At 42.6% G+C, this 22,065-nt stretch overlaps 1 protein-coding gene across 1 annotated transcript in view; it reads left to right on the top strand.

The window, feature by feature from the left end:
- Positions 1–10,731, top strand: part of LOC118400326 (collagen alpha-1(VII) chain-like) — a 102,016-nt gene extending 91,285 nt beyond the window's left edge. Inside the window, exons 108-117 of the mRNA XM_052474563.1 lie at positions 736–789; positions 1,147–1,200; positions 1,339–1,401; positions 1,529–1,591; positions 8,459–8,575; positions 8,658–8,735; positions 9,127–9,180; positions 9,346–9,394; positions 9,648–10,211; positions 10,600–10,731. Of these exons, the coding sequence (XP_052330523.1) occupies positions 736–789; positions 1,147–1,200; positions 1,339–1,401; positions 1,529–1,591; positions 8,459–8,575; positions 8,658–8,735; positions 9,127–9,180; positions 9,346–9,394; positions 9,648–9,676 (561 nt within the window). The 3' untranslated portion in view covers positions 9,677–10,211; positions 10,600–10,731. The remainder of the gene's footprint in view (positions 1–735; positions 790–1,146; positions 1,201–1,338; positions 1,402–1,528; positions 1,592–8,458; positions 8,576–8,657; positions 8,736–9,126; positions 9,181–9,345; positions 9,395–9,647; positions 10,212–10,599) is intronic.
- The last annotated feature ends 11,334 nt before the right edge of the window (positions 10,732–22,065 follow it).

Below are 22,065 nucleotides of genomic sequence, written 5' to 3'. Positions count from 1 at the left end.
ATTTCTTCTTTTATCAGAACAACAGTTTTCAGCTGTGCTAATATAATTGCAAAGGGGTTTTCTAATGATCAATTAGCCTTTTAAAACGATAAACTTGGATTAGCTAACACAACGTGCCATAGGAACACAGGAGTGATGGTTGCTGATAATGGGCCTCTGTATGCCTATGTAGATATTCCATAAAACAAATCAGCCGTTTCCATTACAATAGTCATTTACAACATTGATCAGAAATACAGTGTAGACATTGTTAATCTGATGTTATTTTAATGGACAACATTTTTTTTATTTTCTTTCAAAAACAAGGACATTTCTAAATGACCCCAAACTTTGGAAAGTGTGTGTGTGTATATTTCATTTAAAAAATAAAATAAAAATTAACCTCAAAAATGTCTGGGGGATTGGAAATTATGCATACAATTACCTTGATGGAAGCTACAATCTATACTCAATATTAAAGCTGATCTACCCCCTAAAAAAAAATTCTGACCTTCACACAACACACACCGGTTTTGACTAGCTGGTTGGTATTGGCAACCGTTGAAGTAAGTGACAGTTGTTGATGAGTCAACTTGTAAATGAGGGGTTGTTTTCGTTAGGCTTGGTTTGAAAGGACTGTCAATGTCTGTACAGTATAAGCTCTCTGAATTGGCAGTTTGGAGTAGTTTGTCCCACTGTGACTGACAGGGCCCCTCATCTGTCTCTCTAACTGACTAACTAACTGATCATTTCCAGGGCGACCGAGGATCAAAGGGGGCGTGTGGATCGGACGGACCAAAAGGAGAAAAGGTACAATGGGAGGGAGGGAGAGAGAGGGAGAGAGAGAGGATGAGTGGAAGAAATGTATGACAGGAAGTTCAATTTAATTCACTTTATTTATCCCTGAGGGGTCTTTATGGGAGTTGCATGGTGAGTTTTGTGATGAAAGTGTTTCATAGCCACTGTAACTATGACCTCTTTCCCTTTACGTGTTAATAAGGAAATTGTATGAGATTAACAGTAGGGGGAAAATGGTGTGGATGCACCATGGTGTGTCTTTCTAATGACCTGGCTATAGTGGACGTGGACTACATACAGAACAGAATACTATTGGACTTTTTGATGGTGTTGAATGTTTTTACTCTTTCTTTATCTTTCTGTAATCAGGGAGATTCAGGGATCCATGGGCGGTCAGGGTTGCCTGGAAGGAAAGGTGAGCAGGTAAGAAACATCCCATGAAGGACAAGTTTAGAGGGCTCTGAACAGTGCACCATTGAGACTAATATCTGGAATTTAGTATTAAAACTGTATCAGCCAAGTGTGGACATGTTACCAGGTGTTGTTATATCTGTTTTTCAGGGAGAATTGGGTTCTCCAGGGGCCACTGGAACCGCAGGCAAGGAGGGATTGATCGGACCCAAGGTATTAGTCTATGTATGGTTTGTGTGTGTGCGCGTGTGCGCACTTCATTATGTGTGATATATATCTTTCAAAATGTATCAGGGGTACTGTGTGTCGGTGTGTAACTACATGCCTGTGTGTTTTGTAGGGTGACCGAGGCTTGGATGGAGTCTTGGGGCCCAAAGGAACTCAGGGAGAGAAGGGTGAAAGAGTGAGTCTTTAACCACAACTGAATCCACTCATAAAGTGCACCACTAATACTATGAATGTGACCACAGCAAAACCGCTAGCTGACCACTGACTGTAGCTGTACTGTATATAAGGTCTGATGAAAACTGATTTTGTTTTATTTAACCTTCATTTTGACAGGGAGTCATGCTGAGACACAGGAGATTGGTGGCACCTTAATTGGGGAGGACAGGCTCGTGGTAATGGCTGGAGTGGAATCAGTGGAATGGTATCAAATACATCAAACGCATGGGTTCCATGTGTTTGATGGCATTCCATTAGCTCCTTTTCAGCTTTTATGAGCTGTCCCCTTAGCAGCCTCCGCTGTGCTCAGATGAGCCCTGTATACACATCGATACACACTATACACATCAATATTCACATACATTTACCAAAAGTAGCCGCTGATGTTACACCCATTGCTGTTGTTCTACCAGCTGATGTTACACCCATTGCTGTTGATCTACCAGCTGATGTTACCCCCATCGCTGTTGATCTACCTGCTGATGTTACCCCCATCGCTGTTGATCTACCAGCTGATGTTACACCCATTGCTGTTGATCTACCCGCTGATGTTACCCCCATCGCTGTTGATCTACCCGCTGATGTTACCCCCATTGCTGTTGATCTACCAGCTGATGTTACACCCATTGCTGTTGATCTACCCGCTGATGTTACCCCCATCGCTGTTGATCTACCCGCTGATGTTACCCCCATTGCTGTTGATCTACCAGCTGATGTTACACCCATTGCTGTTGATCTACCAGCTGATGTTACCCCCATCGCTGTTGATCTACCAGCTGATGTTACACCCATTGCTGTTGTTCTACCAGCTGATGTTACCCCCATCGCTGTTGATCCACCAGCGGATGTTACACCCATTGCTGTTGATCTACCAGCTGATGTTACCCCCATCGCTGTTGATCCACCAGCGGATGTTACACCCATTGCTGTTGATCTACCAGCTGATGTTACCCCCATCGCTGTTGTTCTACCAGCTGATGTTACCCCCATCGCTGTTGATCTACCAGCTGATGTTACCCCCATCGCTGTTGATCTACCAGCTGATGTTACACCCATTGCTGTTGTTCTACCAGCTGATGTTACCCCCATCGCTGTTGATCTACCCGCTGATGTTACCCCCATCGCTGTTGATCTACCAGCTGATGTTACCCCCATCGCTGTTGATCTACCAGCTGATGTTACACCCATTGCTGTTGTTCTACCAGCTGATGTTACCCCCATCGCTGTTGATCTACCCGCTGATGTTACCCCCATCGCTGTTGATCTACCAGCTGATGTTACCCCCATCGCTGTTGATCCACCAGCGGATGTTACACCCATTGCTGTTGATCCACCAGCTGATGTTACAACCATTGCTGTTGATCTACCAGCTGATGTTACCCCCATCGCTGTTGATCTACCCGCTGATGTTACACCCATTGCTGTTGATCTACCAGCTGATGTTACACCCATTGCTGTTGATCTACCAGCTGATGTTACCCCCATCGCTGTTGATCTACCAGCTGATGTTACCCCCATCGCTGTTGATCTACCAGCTGATGTTACCCCCATCGCTGTTGATCTACCAGCTGATGTTACCCCCATCGCTGTTGATCTACCCGCTGATGTTACACCCATTGCTGTTGATCTACCAGCTGATGTTACACCCATTGCTGTTGATCTACCAGCTGATGTTACCCCCATCGCTGTTGATCTACCAGCTGATGTTACACCCATTGCTGTTGATCTACCAGCTGATGTTACCCCCATCGCTGTTGATCTACCAGCTGATGTTACCCCCATCGCTGTTGATCTACCAGCTGATGTTACCCCCATCGCTGTTGATCTACCAGCTGATGTTACCCCCATCGCTGTTGATCTACCCGCTGATGTTACACCCATTGCTGTTGATCTACCAGCTGATGTTACACCCATTGCTGTTGATCTACCAGCTGATGTTACCCCCATCGCTGTTGATCTACCAGCTGATGTTACACCCATTGCTGTTGATCCACCAGCTGATGTTAAGCCCATTGCTGTTGATCCACCAGCTGATGTTACACCCATTGCTGTTGATCCACCAGCTGATGTTAAGCCCATTGCTGTTGATCCACCAGCTGATGTTACAACCATTGCTGTTGATCCACCAGCTGATGTTACACCCATTGCTGTTGATCCACCAGCTGATGTTAAGCCCATTGCTGTTGATCCACCAGCTGATGTTAAGCCCATTGCTGTTGATCCACCAGCTGATGTTACACCCATTGCTGTTGATCCACCAGCTGATGTTACAACCATTGCTGTTGATCCACCAGCTGATGTTACAACCATTGCTGTTGATCCACCAGCTGATGTTAAGCCCATTGCTGTTGATCCACCAGCTGATGTTACAACCATTGCTGTTGATCCACCAGCTGATGTTAAGCCCATTGCTGTTGATCCACCAGCTGATGTTACAACCATTGCTGTTGATCCACCAGCTGATGTTAAGCCCATTGCTGTTGATCCACCAGCTGATGTTACAACCATTGCTGTTGATCCACCAGCTGATGTTAAGCCCATTGCTGTTGATCCACCAGCTGATGTTACACCCATTGCTGTTGATCCACCAGCTGATGTTACACCCATCGCTGTTGAACTACCCACTGATGTTACACCCATTGCTGTTGATCCACGCGCTGATGTTACACCCATCACTGTTGAGCTATCCACTGATGTTGCACTCATCACTGTTGAACTACCCACTGATGTTACACCCATTGCTGTTGATCCACCAGCTGATGTTACACCCATCACTGTTGAGCTATCCACTGATGTTGCACTCATCACTGTTGATTCACTAACTTATTTTGCACTGCCCATTTCCAAGTATGCAGTTAGTTACCCATAGTTGGAGCCTCCCATTGAGAAACCAAACTGAATCTAACAGGAGATCAAACACATACAGTGCATTCTAAAAGTATTCAAAACAATTTAACCCATTTTGTTTGAGCGCCTTGTTAGACAGATTCAATTTGGTTTTAATGTAATCAAATGTGGAAACAGTCAAGGGGTCTGAATACTTTCCAAGTGTATTGTACATTAGCACTTTGCCTCTCCCAGGTCCATACAATTACCCAATTAGATATTACAGGTATTCCCAAACTGGGGTACGGCAATGCTGTCGGGGGTACACCAAATAAAAATGTGATTCACATTTTCAAAAAGTACATTTATATTTTCCAACTGGGCTATACATTTGGGTGAGGTTTTTCTCTCGCCTATGTAGCCTCGTTTCACTGCCCAAAATAAAATTAAACCATCTAGTGTTCAGCGTAATAATAACAAAATGTCAAATAAAGGTAGCCTAGTCAAATAATTAACATCTAATCACATTAACCTTCACTCTTGAGCAGACATTTAGAAACGAAACATGACAATTTGAAAAATAAGCCATGGGAGATTTTTGAGTGAGAATAAAGATGACTTTTGAGTAGTAAGACATGTATAAAAGCAACAGATACTATTCATAAGAAGGGACTAGAAGAGTCTTATATGGTGAGCTACCGAGTGGCTAGGACAGGCTAGCCCCATACTATTGTGGAGGACTTAATTCTTCCTGCTGCCGCTTATATGGCAGGGACAATGCTGGGAGAAAAGCCCAGAACAACTATACCAACAATGCCTTAATCAAACAATATTGTTGCACTACGCATCATTGACATGGCAGGAGATTGAAACAATTACTGCTTCGCATACAAGCCAGTGAATTATATGCGTTTCAGCTGGATGAGTCAACAGACATGGCGATCCTGGCACAGCTCCTAGTATATGTCCGTTACGTTTATGGGTGTCAATTAAGGAAGACATCCTCTTCTATAAATCACTGGAAACCTGGACAACATGAGAGGATATTTGTTAAGTACTGGACAGCTTTGTCACATCAAATGGACTTGTGGTCAAGATGTGTTCGTATCTGTACTGATGGCGCAAAAGCCATGACAGGGAGACATAGCGGAATGGTAACGCGCGTGCAAGCAGTTGCTCCCAACGCCATGTGGGTACACTGCAGCATCCACCGAGAGGCTCTTGCTGCCAAGGGAATACCTGACAGCTTGAAATCCTTTTTGGACACTGCAGTGAAAATGGTTAACTTCGTTAAAGCAAGGCCCCTGAACGTGTATTTTCTGCATTATGCAATGATATGGGCAGCGACCATGTAATGCTTTTACAACATACAGAAGTGAGCTGGTTATCAAGGGCCAAATTATTGACAAAAAAAAATTATTGAGAGACGAGCTTAAAGTTTTCTTTACTGACCATAATATTCACTTGTCTGACCGGTTGCATGATGACGAGTTTCTCACACGACTGGCTTATCTGAGTGATGTTTTTTCTCGCATGAATGATCTGAATCTAGGATTACAGGGACTCTCCGCAACTATATTCAATGTGTGGGACAAAATTGAGGCTATGATTAAGAATTTGGAGCTCTTTTCTGTCTGCATTAACAAGGACCACACACATGTCTTTCCATCGTTGTATGATTTTTTGTGTGCAAATGAACTCAAGCTTACAGACAAAATTAAATGTGATATAGCGAAGCACCTGAGTGAGCTGGGTGTGCAATTACGCAGGTACTTTAGCAAATTGGATGACACAAACAACTGGATTCGTTATCCCGTTCATGCCCTGCCTCCAATCCACTTACCAATATCTGAACAAGAGAGCCTCATTGAAATTGCAACAAGCGGTTCTGTGAAAATTTTATTTAATCAGAAGCCACTGCTAGATTTCTGGATAGGGCTGCGCTCAGAGTTTGCCTTTGACAATCGCGCTGTTAAGACACTGATGCTCTTTTGCAACCACGTACCTATGTGAGAATGGATTCTCGGCCCTCACTAGCATGAAAACTAAATACAGGCACAGACTGTGTGTGAAATGATGTAAGACAGACTCTCTCCAATACAACCCAACATTGCAGAGTAATGTGCATCCTTTCAAGCACACCCTTCTCATTAACCTGTGGTGAATTATTCACAATTTTTGATTAACAAATAAGGATTTATATGTAAGATGACTAAATAAAGTGCAAAATTATTGATTATTATTTGTGCCCTGGTCCTATAAGAGCTCTTTGTCACTTCCCACAAGCCGGGTTGTGACACAAACTCACACTCATTCTTATGTTTAATAAATGTATCGTATAGTGTGTGTGGGAGGCTTACAACGATGGAAGAAGAAAAAAACATTTGAGAGTGTACTGACCCTGGTGCTAGTGTCACGATCGTCGTAAGAAGCGGACCAAAGCGCAGTGTGGTGTGAATGCATCATTTAATAGGTGACAAAAAACACGAAGTAAACTGTACCAAAAACAATAAACAAATAACGTCCGTGAAGCTATCATAAGAACTGAGCTGACACAAGCAACTAACATGGATAATCACCCACAAACAAACAGTGAAACCCAAGCTACCTAAGTATGATTCTCAATCAGAGACAACTAATGACACCTGCCTCTGATTGAGAACCATACTAGGCCGAAACATAGAAATCCCAAAATCATAGAAAAACAAACAGACTTCCCACCCCAACTCACGCCCTGACCATACTAAATAATGACAAAACAGAAATAAAGGTCAGAACGTGACAGTAACCCCCCCCCCCCAAAGGTGCGGACTCCGGCCGCAAAACCTTAACCTATAGGGGAGGGTCTGGGTGGGCGTCTGTCCGCGGTGGCGGCTCTGGCGCCACCGCGGACAGTCTTTCTCCGCCTCATTGTCCGCCTCCGTGGCCTCCTAAACACGGCGACCCTGCTAAATGGCCCCACTGGACTGAGGGCCAGCTCGGGACTGAGGGGCAGCTTGGCAGACGGCCAGCTCAGGCGGCGCTGGGCAGACAGCCAGCTCAGGCGGCGCTGGGCAGACTGGAGACTCCGGCAGCGCTGGAGATGAGGAAGGCTCCGGCAGCGCTGGACAGAGGGGCTCTGGCGCCTCTGGACTGAGGGTCAGAAGCTCTGGCAGCGCCGGACAGGCGGGAGACTCCGGCTGCGCTGGAGTGTCCCGAACCAATTATTGTGTCCTGAACCAATTACATGACTCCTGATCCATATCGATTTCAGACAATCTTTGAATCAATAAAGAGTGGTCCACACTATCGAAAGCTGTCAATAATTCAATAAAGAGAGCAGCACAGTGCTTCCTCCGATCCATACACTTTACAACATCATTTAACACCAAGGTTGCAGCAGAGATGGTGCTATAACCTGGCCTGAAACCAGACCAGTGAACACTTGTAGCTAGGAAGGATCTAAGATGACTGTTCATTATTGGTTCTATTTATTTTTAATCTAGGCAAGACAATTTCGAGATTGCGATAATTATTTAGGTTGGAGGGGTCACCACCTTTGTGGAGAGGGAGCACATAGGCCACCTTCCAAACCCTGGGGATAGCACCCAAGATAATCGTCTGATAAAACATATTGGTAGCAGAAAGCTGCAGCAAGAAAGGATCATGTAAATCAGCCCCAGTTGATTTTTACATTCATCTTAATCAAGGTGTCTAGCACATCACAAGTAGAAAGTTGTTGAAATGAAAAAGATATTCACTAGAAGTCGACTGATCTTCCATCGAGCCAACTGGAGGCTGGGAGAGGGAAGAACTGTCGAATGACAGATCAGGATCAATTCATCTACCATTTATTTAAAATAAAAAACCTGCCGATATAAAATGCTGATTAAAATCATCACTTATCAAATTTTTCTCAATGATGCCAGTGCCTGACACAACTTTAATAGGCAGGGAAGGAGAGGAAGAAGTTTTTTGTAAATGGTATCTGTCTGTGGCATCTACCTCTTCCTCTCTACAGGGCCCCTCAGGTATCCCCGGCCCCCCAGGCCCCAGAGGAGTAGACGGGTCCTCTGGACTGACAGGGTCTCAGGGACCAACTGGAGCTAAGGGCCCCGAAGGCCTCCAAGGACAGAAGGTATTCACTTGCTTTGGTTGTTTATGCCATCTAGTTGTGGGGTAAATTAAACATGGTTCAACTTGGTTGTTGTCATTGTCAGGGGGAGCGGGGGCCTCTTGGTCCTGCCATGATAGGTCCACGCGGTATCCCAGGTAAACCAGGAGACAGGGGCAAGGAGGTGAGTGTCTCCTCTCTACTGTGCAGTATGTCTGCTCATAAAGTATCTAACTGCAACTGTCCCCCAATAACTCCCTCATACTGGCCACAGCACAGACACAGCAGTGAAGCTGGGGACCTTTTTCTAAACCGTATGCACTGTATGGAAAGTTTGGAGACTTAAACAGAAAATGTAGAAAAGGGTCAAATAAAAGGGTTTTGAACAGACATAATACATTTAATTACTGAAAACACAGGTGTTGTTCCTTTCCAGTTTATATTTCTGATTCTTCGTGGTGAATATGTACTTAGTACATCTGACCTTGGGATCATAGAGCTATTAGTTTGTTCAACTACTATGAGAACTGTTTATTTGTCAGCTGTGTGTTCTAATACCTGTGTCTCTGCTGCAGGGGGAGTTGGGTCCAGATGGAGCCAAGGGAGACAGAGGAGAACCAGGCTTGACGGTCAGTGCTTCACCTGGGCCTCAGGGCCCAAATCTGCTGACTCTACCACCAACCTGCCTACACATACACACACATGCAACCACACACACACACATATTATAATGCTGTCACGTCTCTCTGCCTGTCTCTTACACTCCTCCTCTTCCCCTCTGGCTCTCTGTGAAGGAGGATGAGATTCGGACATACGTCCGCACAGAAATGAGCCAACACTGTGGTAAGTCTTAGTCACCTGCCAAAACCCCAATGTCCCAATCCAACATGCTGGTGTCCTCAGTTAAACTTCACTTCCTCATCGTCAAGTGAAACAAGTAATGGTGCTAACACATCTGTATTGAACGTAATGCTCCACAGAGTCTGATTCAGACCCTCTGTCCATGTAGAACTTCTCACTGCTATTGACTTTCCCTGTAATGAAAGAGAAAGTAACATTCTCTTTTCCTCTCCTCCCTTTTCTCTTTGTCTTTCAGCTTGTGGAGGTGAGTGGGTATCAGTCTGACACGTGGACCCGATGGGATGAGGGCAGTAGCTAGCTTTGGCATTAACTTTTTAGCTTTATTATTCGTTTATGTAGTCACTATGTTTTTGGTTCTGACGTGTGTCTGTACTATGTAGTTTTGGTTCTGTTATGTGGTGGTCCATGTAGGTGGTTATCTGTTCTACTCAGTGCTTAAAGAGGGCCAGTGCTGACCTGCTTAGAATATTGGCTCTAAAATATGATGAGTACTGGCAACTAAATATAAATACTACCGGTACCCAAAATGAGTACTGGTATCTATTTCAGTCCACTTCAACCACTGGTTCTACTGTATGTTCTCATGGGTGTATATGTTGGGTTTCGGTGGTGTCTGGTGGCTATGTCTATGTGTGTTACTGACCAGTGTGGATGTCCTGTTGTTGTTTTTATGTTCCTGGCCCCTCTTCCTTCCCCCCTGTCCCCCATCCTGGCCTGCTCTCAGGTGTTGTTGTGACAGAAACCATGTCCGGCCCCAGGGCGCGTCAGCTGGCCCGGCAGGGCAAGGATGGTAAGGATGGTGAGTGTGTCTGTCCAACTGTCCTTCATCACTACCTGTCTGTCTGTCCATCAGTATGTCTTAACAAACAGCCCAGAGTGATGCTGTGTCTGGTTCTAAACAATGGGCCCTGTTTTCTCATCAGTATTCTCTGAACATTATAAAGGATATCTCTGTCTGTCCATCAGTTTTACTCTCTCTGACTATGTTTTGTCTGCTTTTTAAAGTTAGAGGGTTTGTAAGTGGGGTATTCCAGCTGAATAAAGGCCCATTCACAGGTGGACTGAGCCCTTGGTGACAGTCCAGTGTTGTGCTGTAGGAGTTGGGGGGTGTCTCCCCTCTGGCCGTGGGGTGGTCGGGGTTAGGGTTGTGACCGCTGTGGCGCCCCCTGCCCTGTGCTGTGTTGCAGGGCGTGAGCTGCGTGTGGTGGTGAACACCAATGACCCTAACTACGAAGATATCTACTCTATAGAGAGTTATGATGATTCCATGGCTATGGAGCAGAGCATCCACCTAACCCCTGCTGCGAATCATAACGACGGTACTTCTCACACACAAACGCACACCCTTAAAGGGATAGCAATACACTTCCCCAGAGTCAGATAAACTAGTGGATACCATTTTTATGTCTCTGCATCCAGTATGTAGGAGGTTAGAGCCAACGCAAATCAGCATTAGCCCACTGAATGGAAGTCTACAGGAACGGCTCCCATAGACTTCCAGTCATTGTGCTTACGCTAGTTAGCAATTGCGCTAACACTAGTTAGAAACTTAAAAATGGCATCCACGAGTTCATCTGACTCTGAGGAAGTAGATAAAGGTTTTCATTACCAAAATCCTGACGTATCCATTTAACCCTTAATCCATCCTCACACACTGAACCCAATCTAGCACACAAACCAACCCTGGATCCCCTTCACACACTGCCATCAACATCAACAGCTTCCTGTGTGTCTTTATTGTGTTCATAGTGTTTTTGTATGTGTTGTTTTACAGTGGTCTGTTCTTAACTTAAGATATATGGGTGTATATATAGCAGTCTTGCAAATCTCTAATTTCCAACAATATGGGATTTACGTGAAACGTTAAATTATGTGCATGTTTATCAAGTTAGGACTGTATTTGTGCGTTTTATTGTGTTGTCGATTCAGTGTGTCTGTTTCGTGTTAGTTTGCTTATTACAGGCTGTCTGTTGATAGATGTTGATGTTTGTTGAATAATTGCATGTCGACAGGTGAGACAGTCACTGTTGACCCTCTGAAAGCAAAAAGGTCCAGGAGAGAGGTCAAAGGGGAAGGTAAACCCCGCCCACTTTCTCCTCCACTGCTGGGGTGTTAACGGTTAACTCCGCCTCCATCTCTGCATGCCTCTGGCCTCTCTAGCATGATGGTTTTATTTTCTTGGATTGCTGTTGATAACTAATCAAAACACCCAAGCATATCTGAATTTGGGCACTGAATTGTTTTTGTGTGGCAAATTGACAAAAGTTACTATAGATGATATACGAAGAATTATACTGAAACATTTTTTTTTAATAAAACCTGAATGGATTTGACCTTACAAGCCATCTTCAGCTTTTATCCCAGACATAATTTAGATTTTCTATCCCTTAAAGACTGTGTTAATTGTATGGTCACTTATTTAATGTTCATCACAGAATTTTAAGTTACTGTTCATTAACATTAATACTAACATCACATTCATCTAGCTTACTGTTGGAGCTCTCTGTCTCTCTCACTGTGATTTTCCTCACTGTGTGTATGTGTGATGTATTCAAGCTCCAGTGGACCTTTGTGTGTTGCCCCTGGAGGAGGGCAGCTGTGGGAGGTTTACTCTGCGCTGGTACTTTAACAGCCAGGTGCAGGCCTGTAGACCCTTCATCTACAGCGGCTGTGAGGGCAACGCCAACCGCTTCCTCCATCAGGAGACCTGTGAGGAGCGCTGCCTCCCGGAGGACACAGGTACACACACACACACAAGCAAGCACACATAGTAGCTTACTGTGCACACATGCATATCAATCAATCAAATATATTTATAAAACCCAGCCTAAAACCCCAAAGAGCAAGCAATGCAGATGTAGAAGCATGGTGGCTAGGAAAAGAAAGGCAAGAACCAATTAATAAACTTAGAGAAGAACCAAGCTCCGAGGGGGCACAAAACCGGACAGGAAGATCATGCCAGTGACTCAACCCACTCAAGTCAAGTATAGCGAAACAAGCCTGTCAAGATGTGATACACCCCTCTTAGGGACGGCATGGGAGAGTGCGAGCAAGCCGGTGACTCAGCCCCCGTAATAAGGTCAGCGTCAGAGAATCCCAGTGGAGAGAGGATAGCTGGCCAGACAAAGACTGCAAGGGTGGTTTGTCACTCCAGTGCCTTGCCGTTCACCTTCACACCCCTGGGCCAGAATACACTCAATCATAGGACCTACTGAAGAGATGAGTCTTCAGTAAGGACTTAAAGGTTGAGACCGAGTCTGTGTTTCAGATGGATCGCCAGATCATTCCATAAAAATTAAGCTCTATAGGAGGAAGCCTCCAGCTGTTTGCTTAGAAATTCTAGGAACAATAAGGAGTCCTGTGTCTAGTGACCGTAGCATACGTGTAGGTATGTACGGCAGAATCAAATGAGTGAGATAGGTTTTGTAGGTTGGCAGTAAAACCTTGACATCCACCTTAGCCTTAACAGGAAGCCGGTAGCACTGGTGTAATATGATCACATTTTTTGGATCTAGTCAAGATTCTAGCGGCTGTATTTAACACTAGCTGAAATGTACTTAGTGCTTTATCCGGGTAGCCCGAGAGCATAGTATTGCAGTAGTCTAATCTTGATTTCCCCTGGAGAGACACCTTGTGTCTCATTACATGGTTATTACAGGTTTAATCATGTTTATTAAAGTTCTCTGTGTGTCTCTGTGTGGGTGTTGGCTGAGACCCACAATAGGAGGCTTGAAACATTGACATACACTACCGTTCAAAGGTTTGGGGTCACTTAGAAATGTCCTTGTTTTTGAAATAAAAGCATATTTTTTGTCCAGTAAAAATACCATCAAATTGATCAGAAATACAGTGTAGACATTGTTAATGTTGTAAATTACTATTGTAGCTGGAAACGGCAGATCTTTTATGGAATATCTAATATCTAGGCGTACAGAGGCCCATTATCAGCAACCATCACTCCTGTGTTTCACAGCACAAACTGGGTCTGTTTGCTGCTGAGACTGGTGGTTTGCGGGTACAATTTAATGAAGCTGCCAGTTGAGGACTTGTGACGCGTCTGTTTCTCAAACTAGACAGTCTAATGTACTTGTCTTCTTGCTCAGTTGTGCACCGGGGCCTCCCACTCCACTTTCTATTCTGGTTAGAGCCAGATTGTGCTGCTCTGTGAAGGGAGTTGTACACAGCGTTGTACGAGATCTTCAGTTTCTTGGCAATTTCTCGCATGGAATAGCCTTCATTTCTCAGAACAAGAATAGACTGACCAGTTTCAGAAGAAAGTTATTTGTTTCTGGATATTTTGAGCCTGTAATCAAGCCCACAAATGCTGATGTTCCAGATACTCAACCAGTCATAAAGATGGTCAGTTTTATTGCTTTAATCAGAGCAACAGTTTTCAGCTGTGCTAACATAATTGCAAAAGGGTTTTCTAATGATCAATTAGCCTTTTAAAATGATACATTTGGATTAGCTAACACAACATGCCATTGGAACACAGGAGTGGTAGTTGCTGATAATAGGCCTCTGTACGCCTATGTAGATATTCCATTAAAATCAGCCATTTCCAGCTACAATAGTAATTTACAACATTAACAATGTCTACACTGTATTTCTGACCAATTTGATGTTTTAATGGACAAAAAATGTGTTCCTTTAAAAAATGGCATTTCTAAGTGACCCCAAACTTTGGAACGGTAGTGTATATCATGCTGAATACACACACATTCATGCTGCACATACACACATTCATGCTGCACATACACACATGTACACACAAGAAAATGTATCCCCAAAACGGATTCTTGTTTTGTTGCAGATGCTGTTCCTTTGAAAAAGGGGCGATGATGAAGGGCATGTCATGACTACCTCCTCTCCACCCTAAAGAATGGCAACAAATGGTTGTTTAATTCATATTTAAAGCTATAAACATTGGCAAGGTTTTGAGTATACAGTACATACACCATTGATGGATCTTTTCTCATGGTTGATGATTTTATTATTTATTTCAAGTACATTTATATTACGTTAACTCTGCAGCCAAACTTTTAAATCCCCCTCAGAATTACGTCTAGCGATTACAGCAGCACCGTATTACAGGAAGACAATGTTGTCCAAACATTGATGCAACCATACCACAGAATGCAGAATCTGTCTTTGGTGGATGTACAGGTAATGAGTTCCAAATCTGTCCACTAAATAGCTGTTCTGTATGTATAAAGAGGCACTCACAATACATGTTATCATATTTTGCCAATGTAATGTACATATAAATGTATATTTGTATTACCTGGGAAATAATGTTTTGTGTGTCCTAATGATTCATGTTAAACTCTGCATGTTTTAACCTGACAGAGAAAAGGTGCTATTTTAAAATATATTTTTATATTGCACATTTCATTTGTTGTTTTCAAAGAAAAAATTGTTTGTATTTTCGCCATGTTTGATGTTCAAATTGCAAAAAGCACACTCATTCATGATGGCTCGGAAACATTACTCATTGTTTTATGAAATATGTGAATAAACCAGAGAATGAATAATAGCATTTCTACAAAGTTTTTTTTTATATATATATAAAACAATTTTAGAGGTGTATACAGTGCCGTGCAAAAGTATTCAACCACCTTGGCGTTTTTCGTATTTTGTTGCATTACAACCTGTAATTTAAATGGATGTTTATCTGGATTTCATGTAATGGACATACACAAAATAGTCCAAATTGGTGAAGTGAAATGAAAAAAGTAACTTCTTTCAAAAAATTATAAAAAAATAGAAACGGAAAAGTGGTGAAGCCCATAAATAAGATCTGGTGCAACCAATTACCTTCAGAAGTCACATAATAAGTAAAATAAAGTCCACCTGTGTTTAATCTAAGTGTCACATGATCTGTGTGTATATACACCTGTTCTGCAAGGCCAGAGTCTGCAACACCACTAAGCAAGCAGCACCACTAAGCAAGCAGCACTATGAAGACCAAGGATCTCTCCAAACAGGTCAGGGACACAGTTGTGGAGAAGTACAGATCAGGGTTGGGCTATGAAAAAATATCAGAAACTTTGAACATCCCATGGAGCACCATTAAATCTATTATTAAGAAAGAATAGGGCACCACAACAAACCTGACAAGAGAGGGCCGCCCACCAAAACTCATGGACCAGGCAAAGAGGGCATTAATCAGAGAGGCAACAAAGAGACCAAAGATAACCCTGAAGGAGCTGCAAAGCTCCATAGCGGAGATTGGAGTATCTGTCCACAGGACCACTTTAACAGAGTTGGGCTTTACAGAAGAGTGGCCAGACAAAAATAAGCAAAAATAAGCAAACATGTTTGGTGTTCCCCAAACGACATGTGGGAGACTCCCCAAACATATGCAAGAAGGTACTCTGGTCAGATGATTGAAATGTTTGGTCATCAAGGAAAACGCAATGTCTGGCACAAACACAACACCTCTCATCACCCTGAGAACACCATCCAACTTGAAGGAGCTGGAGCAGTTTTTCCTTGAAGAAATCCCAGTGGCTAGATGTGCCAAGCTTATAGAGACATACCCCAAGAGACTTGCGGCTGTAGTTGCTGAAAAAGGTGGCCCTACAAAGTATTGACTTGGGGGGGGGGGATAGTTATGCACGCTTAAGTTCCGTTTTTTTTGTCTTGTTTGTTTCACAATAAAATATTTTGCAACTTCAAAGTGGTAGGCATGTTGTGTAAATCATATTATATAACCCCCACAAAAAAATCTATTTTAATTCCAGGTTGTAAGGCAAAAAAAAATAGGAAAAATGCCAAGGATGTGAATACTTTCGCAAGCCACTGTAGTAGGGCCATGGGTGTTTACTGGTCAAGTCACATGGTTGAGGGTGATACTTTGATCAGTTTACACTCCCTTGCTTCACGACTCCTGCGTGTGTGTTCATATTGGTGAATGTTTAAATTCAGCTGTACAATGTTTTATTAATGAGAGGATGCTCTGCCTGTTGGGTATGACTCATCCTCCCCTGGTCCCCCCCCCTTTCATATATATATACTGAACAAAAATATAAATGCAACATGTCAACTGCTGGTTTCATGAGCTGAAATAAATGATCCCAGAAATGCTCTATAGGCACAAAAAGCTTAACATCCCTGTTAGTGAGCATTTCTCCATTGTCAAGAAAATCCATCCACCTGACAGGTGTGGCATATCAAGAAGCTGATTAAACAGCATGATCATTACAAAGGTGCATCTTGTGCTGGAGACAATAAAAGTCCACTCTAAAATGTGCACTTTTGTCACCCAACACAATGCCACAGATGTCTCAAGTTTTGAGAGAGCATGCAATTGACATGCTGACTGCAGGGAATGTCCACCAGAGCTGTTGCCAGATAATTTAATTTTAATTTCTCTACCATAAGCTGCCTCTAACATCGTTTTTGACAATTTAGCAGTATGTCCAACCAGCCTCACAACTGAAGGCCACGTGTATTGCTTTGTGTGGGAGAGCGGTTTGCTGATGTCAACGTTGTGAACAGAGTGTCCCATGGTAGCGGTGGGGTTATGGTGTATGGGCAGGCATAAGCTACAGACAACGAACACAATTGCATTTTATCGATGGCAATATGAATGCACAGAGATACCATGACAAGATCCTGTGGCCAATTGTCGTGCCATTCATCCCCCGCCATCACCTCATGTTTCAGCATGTTAATGAACGGCTCCATGTCACAAGTATCTGTACAAATTCCTGGAAACTGAAAATGTCACAGTTCTTCCATGGCCAGCATACTCACCAGACATGTCAACAATTGAGCATGTTTGAGAAGCTCTGGATCGACATGTACAACAGCGTGTTTCAGTTCCCGTTCATATCCAGCAACTTCACACAGCTATTGAATAGGAGTGGGACAACATTCCACATGCCACTATTAACACCCTGATCAACTCTATGCGAAGGAGGTGTGTCATAGCAGCATGAGGAAAATGGTGGTCACATCAGCTCCTGACTGGTTTTCTGATCCACATCCCTACTTTGTGAAATTCATAGATTTGGGCCAAATTTATTTATTTTAATTGATGGATTTCCTTTTATGAACTGTATATCAGTAAAAAAAAAAAAGTTTTTTAAAAATATTTTTGTTATGTATGTATGTACTGTAGTACCAGTCAAATGTTTGGACACCTACTCATTCCAGGGTTTTTATTTATTTTTACTATTTTCAACATTGTAGAATAATAGTGAAGACATCAAAACTATGAAGAAAACACATGGAATTATGTAGTAACCAAAAAAGTGCTAAACAAATAAAAATGCAAGTTACATTTGAGATTCTTCAAAGTAGCCACCCTTTGCCTTGATGACAGCTTTGCACACTCTTGGCATTCTCTCAACCAGCTTCATGAGGTAGTCATCTGGAATGCATTTCAATTAACGGGTGTGCCTTGTTAGAAGTTAATTTGTGGAATTTCTTTCCTAAATGCATTTGAGACAATCATGTGTGTTTTGACAAGTTAGGGGTGGTATACAGAAGATGGTATTTTACAAAATAAGGCTAAGTCCATATTATGACAAGAATAGCTCAAATAGGCAAAAATAAATGACAGTGCATCATTACATTAAAACATTAAGGTCAGTCAATCTGGTAAATTGCCACAAAGTGTAGTCGCAAAAACCATCAAGCTCTATGATGAAACTGGTTCTCATGAGGACCGCCTCAGGAAAAGAAGACCCAGAATTACCTCTGCTGCAGAGGATAAGTACTTGCATTTTATCGATGGCAATATGAACAATCTAAAATATTTCGGTTTGTTTAACACTTTTTTGGTTACTACATGATTCCATGTGTGTAATTTCAGTGTTGACTTCTTCACTATTATTCTACAATGTAGAAAATAGTTTAAAAAAATAAAGAAATACCCTTGAATGAGTGTGTCCAAACCTTTGACTAGTATTATATATATATATATATATATATATATATATATATATATATATTTGTAGGTATGTGTATGTACGTATATATATATATCTATATATCCCCTGGGAATACACACCTTGGGCATACACACCATTACATGGTTATTACGGGTGTGATCATGTTCATGAAAGTTGTGCTTGTGTGGGTGAGGGGGGTTGGTTGAGCCCCAGAATAGGAGGCTTAAGACCTGGATGTGTTTTAGCATTCGTCACACTTCTCTGCACCCAGCCTGGCTCTCAATCTACTCAGTCCCTCTGTCTATTACTGTCAGTCAGGATCTGTGTGAGTGTGTGTGTGTATGGTAGAGTAATATATTTTCCCCTCCTTATATCTGATCAAGAACATCTGTCATTGAGTCATACAGCTTTTACCAGTCAGTGGTACATAAAGCAACATGTCACCGATCAAAACCGTAGCTCTAGAGAGGGACACGAGAGGAGGGGGGGTTATCCTTCCCATGAGCCTCTGCCTGGGAGACTTCTTTCCTGCTTTCCTCTTTGGTACTGTACCTACTGACAGAGGAGTGGGGGGCTGGGGGCTGTGGTACCTCAGAGGAGAGGGGGGCTGTGGTACCTCTGAGGGGGGTAATTAGTTAGTAATTATGTTGCATAATATGTAATTATGTTGCATGTGGTTTGCCCTTCATGGGCCAAGGCTTGTTTGTTCACATGTACAATGTTTGCATTGTAATTACATTATTTAAATTGAGTGCCACTCTAACCTGTTTACCACTCTAACCTGCTGATCCTTGTTTATGGCATACACATATAAGATGATATACCTGGAGCTTTTCATGGGTGATTGTGGTGAGTGATCCCTTCAAGGTCACTTCAATACCCCAGTGAATCTTGAATCACAGTCCTTTTTTATTTTAGGTTTGTGATTTAACAGAAGTTCTTATCCAGAGCGACTCACAGTTTGTGCATTCACCTTAAGATATCCAAGGTGAAAAAAAAAACATCACAGTCATAGCAAGTACATTTTACCTCAATAAAGTAGTTATCATCCATCTAACACCTTTCAGTTAGAAGGATGCAGAGGCATGTTCTGAAGTCGAGTGACCTTGTCTGCAGGGTCTGTGGTTGGCAGTGCTAGAGTAGTAGGAATAAGCTAAGAGGATGGATGGCGCATGCCAAGAAGTCACCCTTTCTCCCTCTCTCATTCTCTCCTCCCCTCACTCCCTCCCTCTTTCCCTATCACACTGTCTCCTGACATATTCCCTATCCAAGTACTCCGAGGGCTGTTGTCACAGAAATAAAGATCTACTGCCATGTATGTTTTGCTTCCATTGCCGTTTACCTTGTAACTTTGACACTATTGTGCAACCCTTAGGTAACAATAGTATATCTTATCTTAAGCACATACAGTACATCTGTGTGGTGATGACGAACCATGCGCTGTGTGTGTGTGTGTGTGTACCCTTTACCCATCAGCTTCATTCAGGCTTTGACCTCAGGTCTTATCTATCATCCAAGGAGCGTGTTAGTGAGGGCATTCAAAGTTCCCTGTTCTGTAAGACTTTAAATCAGAATAGTGCCGCTGTAAGCATTTATTTGGCCTATTGATCCGGACCTTGGTGGCTCCCTGCAGGACTTTTGGCTGCTCTCTCTTTTGCCAGTAAGCAGTTTTACTGGAAACAAATTAGAATTACAAATTTATATTATACATATTATCTGCCTCTTTATACATTCCCTATCTACCCCTCTCAATAACTATTAGCGGAAGGACTATAATGCATGGCAGATATACAGTACCAGTCAAAAGTTTGGACACACCTACTCATTCCAGGGTTTCTTTATTTTTACTATTTTCTACGTTGTAGAATAATAGTGAAGACATCAACAGTATGAGTTAACACACATGGAATCATGTAGTAACCAAAAAAAAGTGTTAAACAAATCAAAATATATTTGACATTCTTCAAAGTAGCCACCCTTTGCCTTGATGACAGCTTTGCACACTCTTGGCATTCTCTCAACCAGCTTCATGAGGTAGTCACCTGGAAAGCATTTCAGTAAACAAGTTAATTTAAAGTTAATTTGTTTGAGACAATCAGTTGTGTTGTGACAAGGTAGGGGTGGTATACAGAAGATAGCCCTATTTGGTAAAAGACCAAGTCCATATTATGGCAAGAACAGCTCAAATAGGCAAAGAGAAATGACAGTCCATTACTTTAAAACATGAAGGTCAGTCAATCTGGAACATTAAGTATTTTAAAAGTTTCTTAAAGTGCAATTGCAAAAACCATCAAGCACTATGATGAAACTGGCCCTGAGGACCGCCACAGGAAAGGAAGACCCAGAGTCACCTCTGCTGCAGAGGATAAGTTCATTAGAGTTACCAGCCTCAGAAATTGCAGCCCAAATAAATGCTTCACAGAGTTCAAGTAACAGACACATCTAAACATCAGCTGTTCAGAGGAGACTGTGTGAATCAGACCTTCATAGTCTAATTGCTGCAAAGAAACTACTACTAAAGGACACCAATTAGAAGATACTTGCTTGGGTCAAGAAACACGAGCAATGGACATTAGACTAGTGGAAATCTGTCATTCGATCTGATGAGTCCAAATTTGAGATTTTTGGTTCCAACCAACGTGTCTTTATGATACGCAGATTTGGTGAATGAATGGATGATCTCCGCATGTGTGGTTCCCACCGTGAAGCAAGGAGGAGGAGATGCTTTGCTGCTGATACTGTCTGTGATTTAGATAGAATTCAAGGCACACTTAACCAGCATGGCTACCACAGCATCTGCAGTGATACGCTATCCCATCTGGTTTGCGCTTAGTGGGACTATCATCTGTTTTTCAACAGGACAATGACCCAAAACACACTTCCAGGCTATGTAAGGGCCATTTGACATAGGAGAGTGATTGGGTGCTGCATCAGATGACCTGGCCTCCACAATCACCCGACCTCAACCATATTGAGATGGTTTGGGATGAGTTGGACCGCAGAGTGAAGGACAAGCAACCAACAAGTGCTCAGCATATGTGAGAACTCCTTCAAGACAGTTGGAAAGCATTCCAGGTGAAGCTGGTTGAGAGATTGTGCAAAGGGTGGTTACTTTGAAGAATCTAAAATATAACATTTGTTTTGGTTACTACATGATTCCATGTGTTATTTCATAGTTTTGATGTCTTACCTATTATTCTACCATGTAGAAAATAGTACAAATAAAGAAAAACCCTTGAATGAGTAGGTGTGTAAAAACTGACTGGTACTGTATATTCAGGGATATGATTAAATGCTTATGAAGGTATTTAAGAAGCACAAATTGAAGAGAAGTGCAAAATTGAGAACATCATACTTGCAATATTCATGACATAGTTGAGAAGTTCTGAAGTGACAGTGTGTGTAGTCACAGTATGAAAAGCAATAACCTTTCTCCTTTTCTATCCCCTTTTCCCTCTCTCTCTCTCTCTCTCTCTCTCACACACATGAACACGCACAAACAAGTTGTTTCGTTTGATGGGTTTCACATTAGCATATTTTCTTCATTATGACAGTGCAGATTATGGGCCACCTGAATGGCTGTGCCAGACTAGCTGAGCGTTATTAAACGTCTCTGGGGCCGTCTCAGGCTCATAAACCCCCATTAACATACGCCATTCCTCATTCCCGCCAGCTGTCATTCACCATTTCATTCCCCATTCCAATTTATGCTAAAACTATTGATGCCCCCAGTCTTTATTAGGTTGTTTT

Source organism: Oncorhynchus keta, chromosome 21 (assembly GCF_023373465.1).
Source record: "Oncorhynchus keta strain PuntledgeMale-10-30-2019 chromosome 21, Oket_V2, whole genome shotgun sequence".
NCBI lineage: Eukaryota > Metazoa > Chordata > Actinopteri > Salmoniformes > Salmonidae > Oncorhynchus > Oncorhynchus keta.
This window is presented reverse-complemented; position numbering and strand designations above follow the sequence as displayed.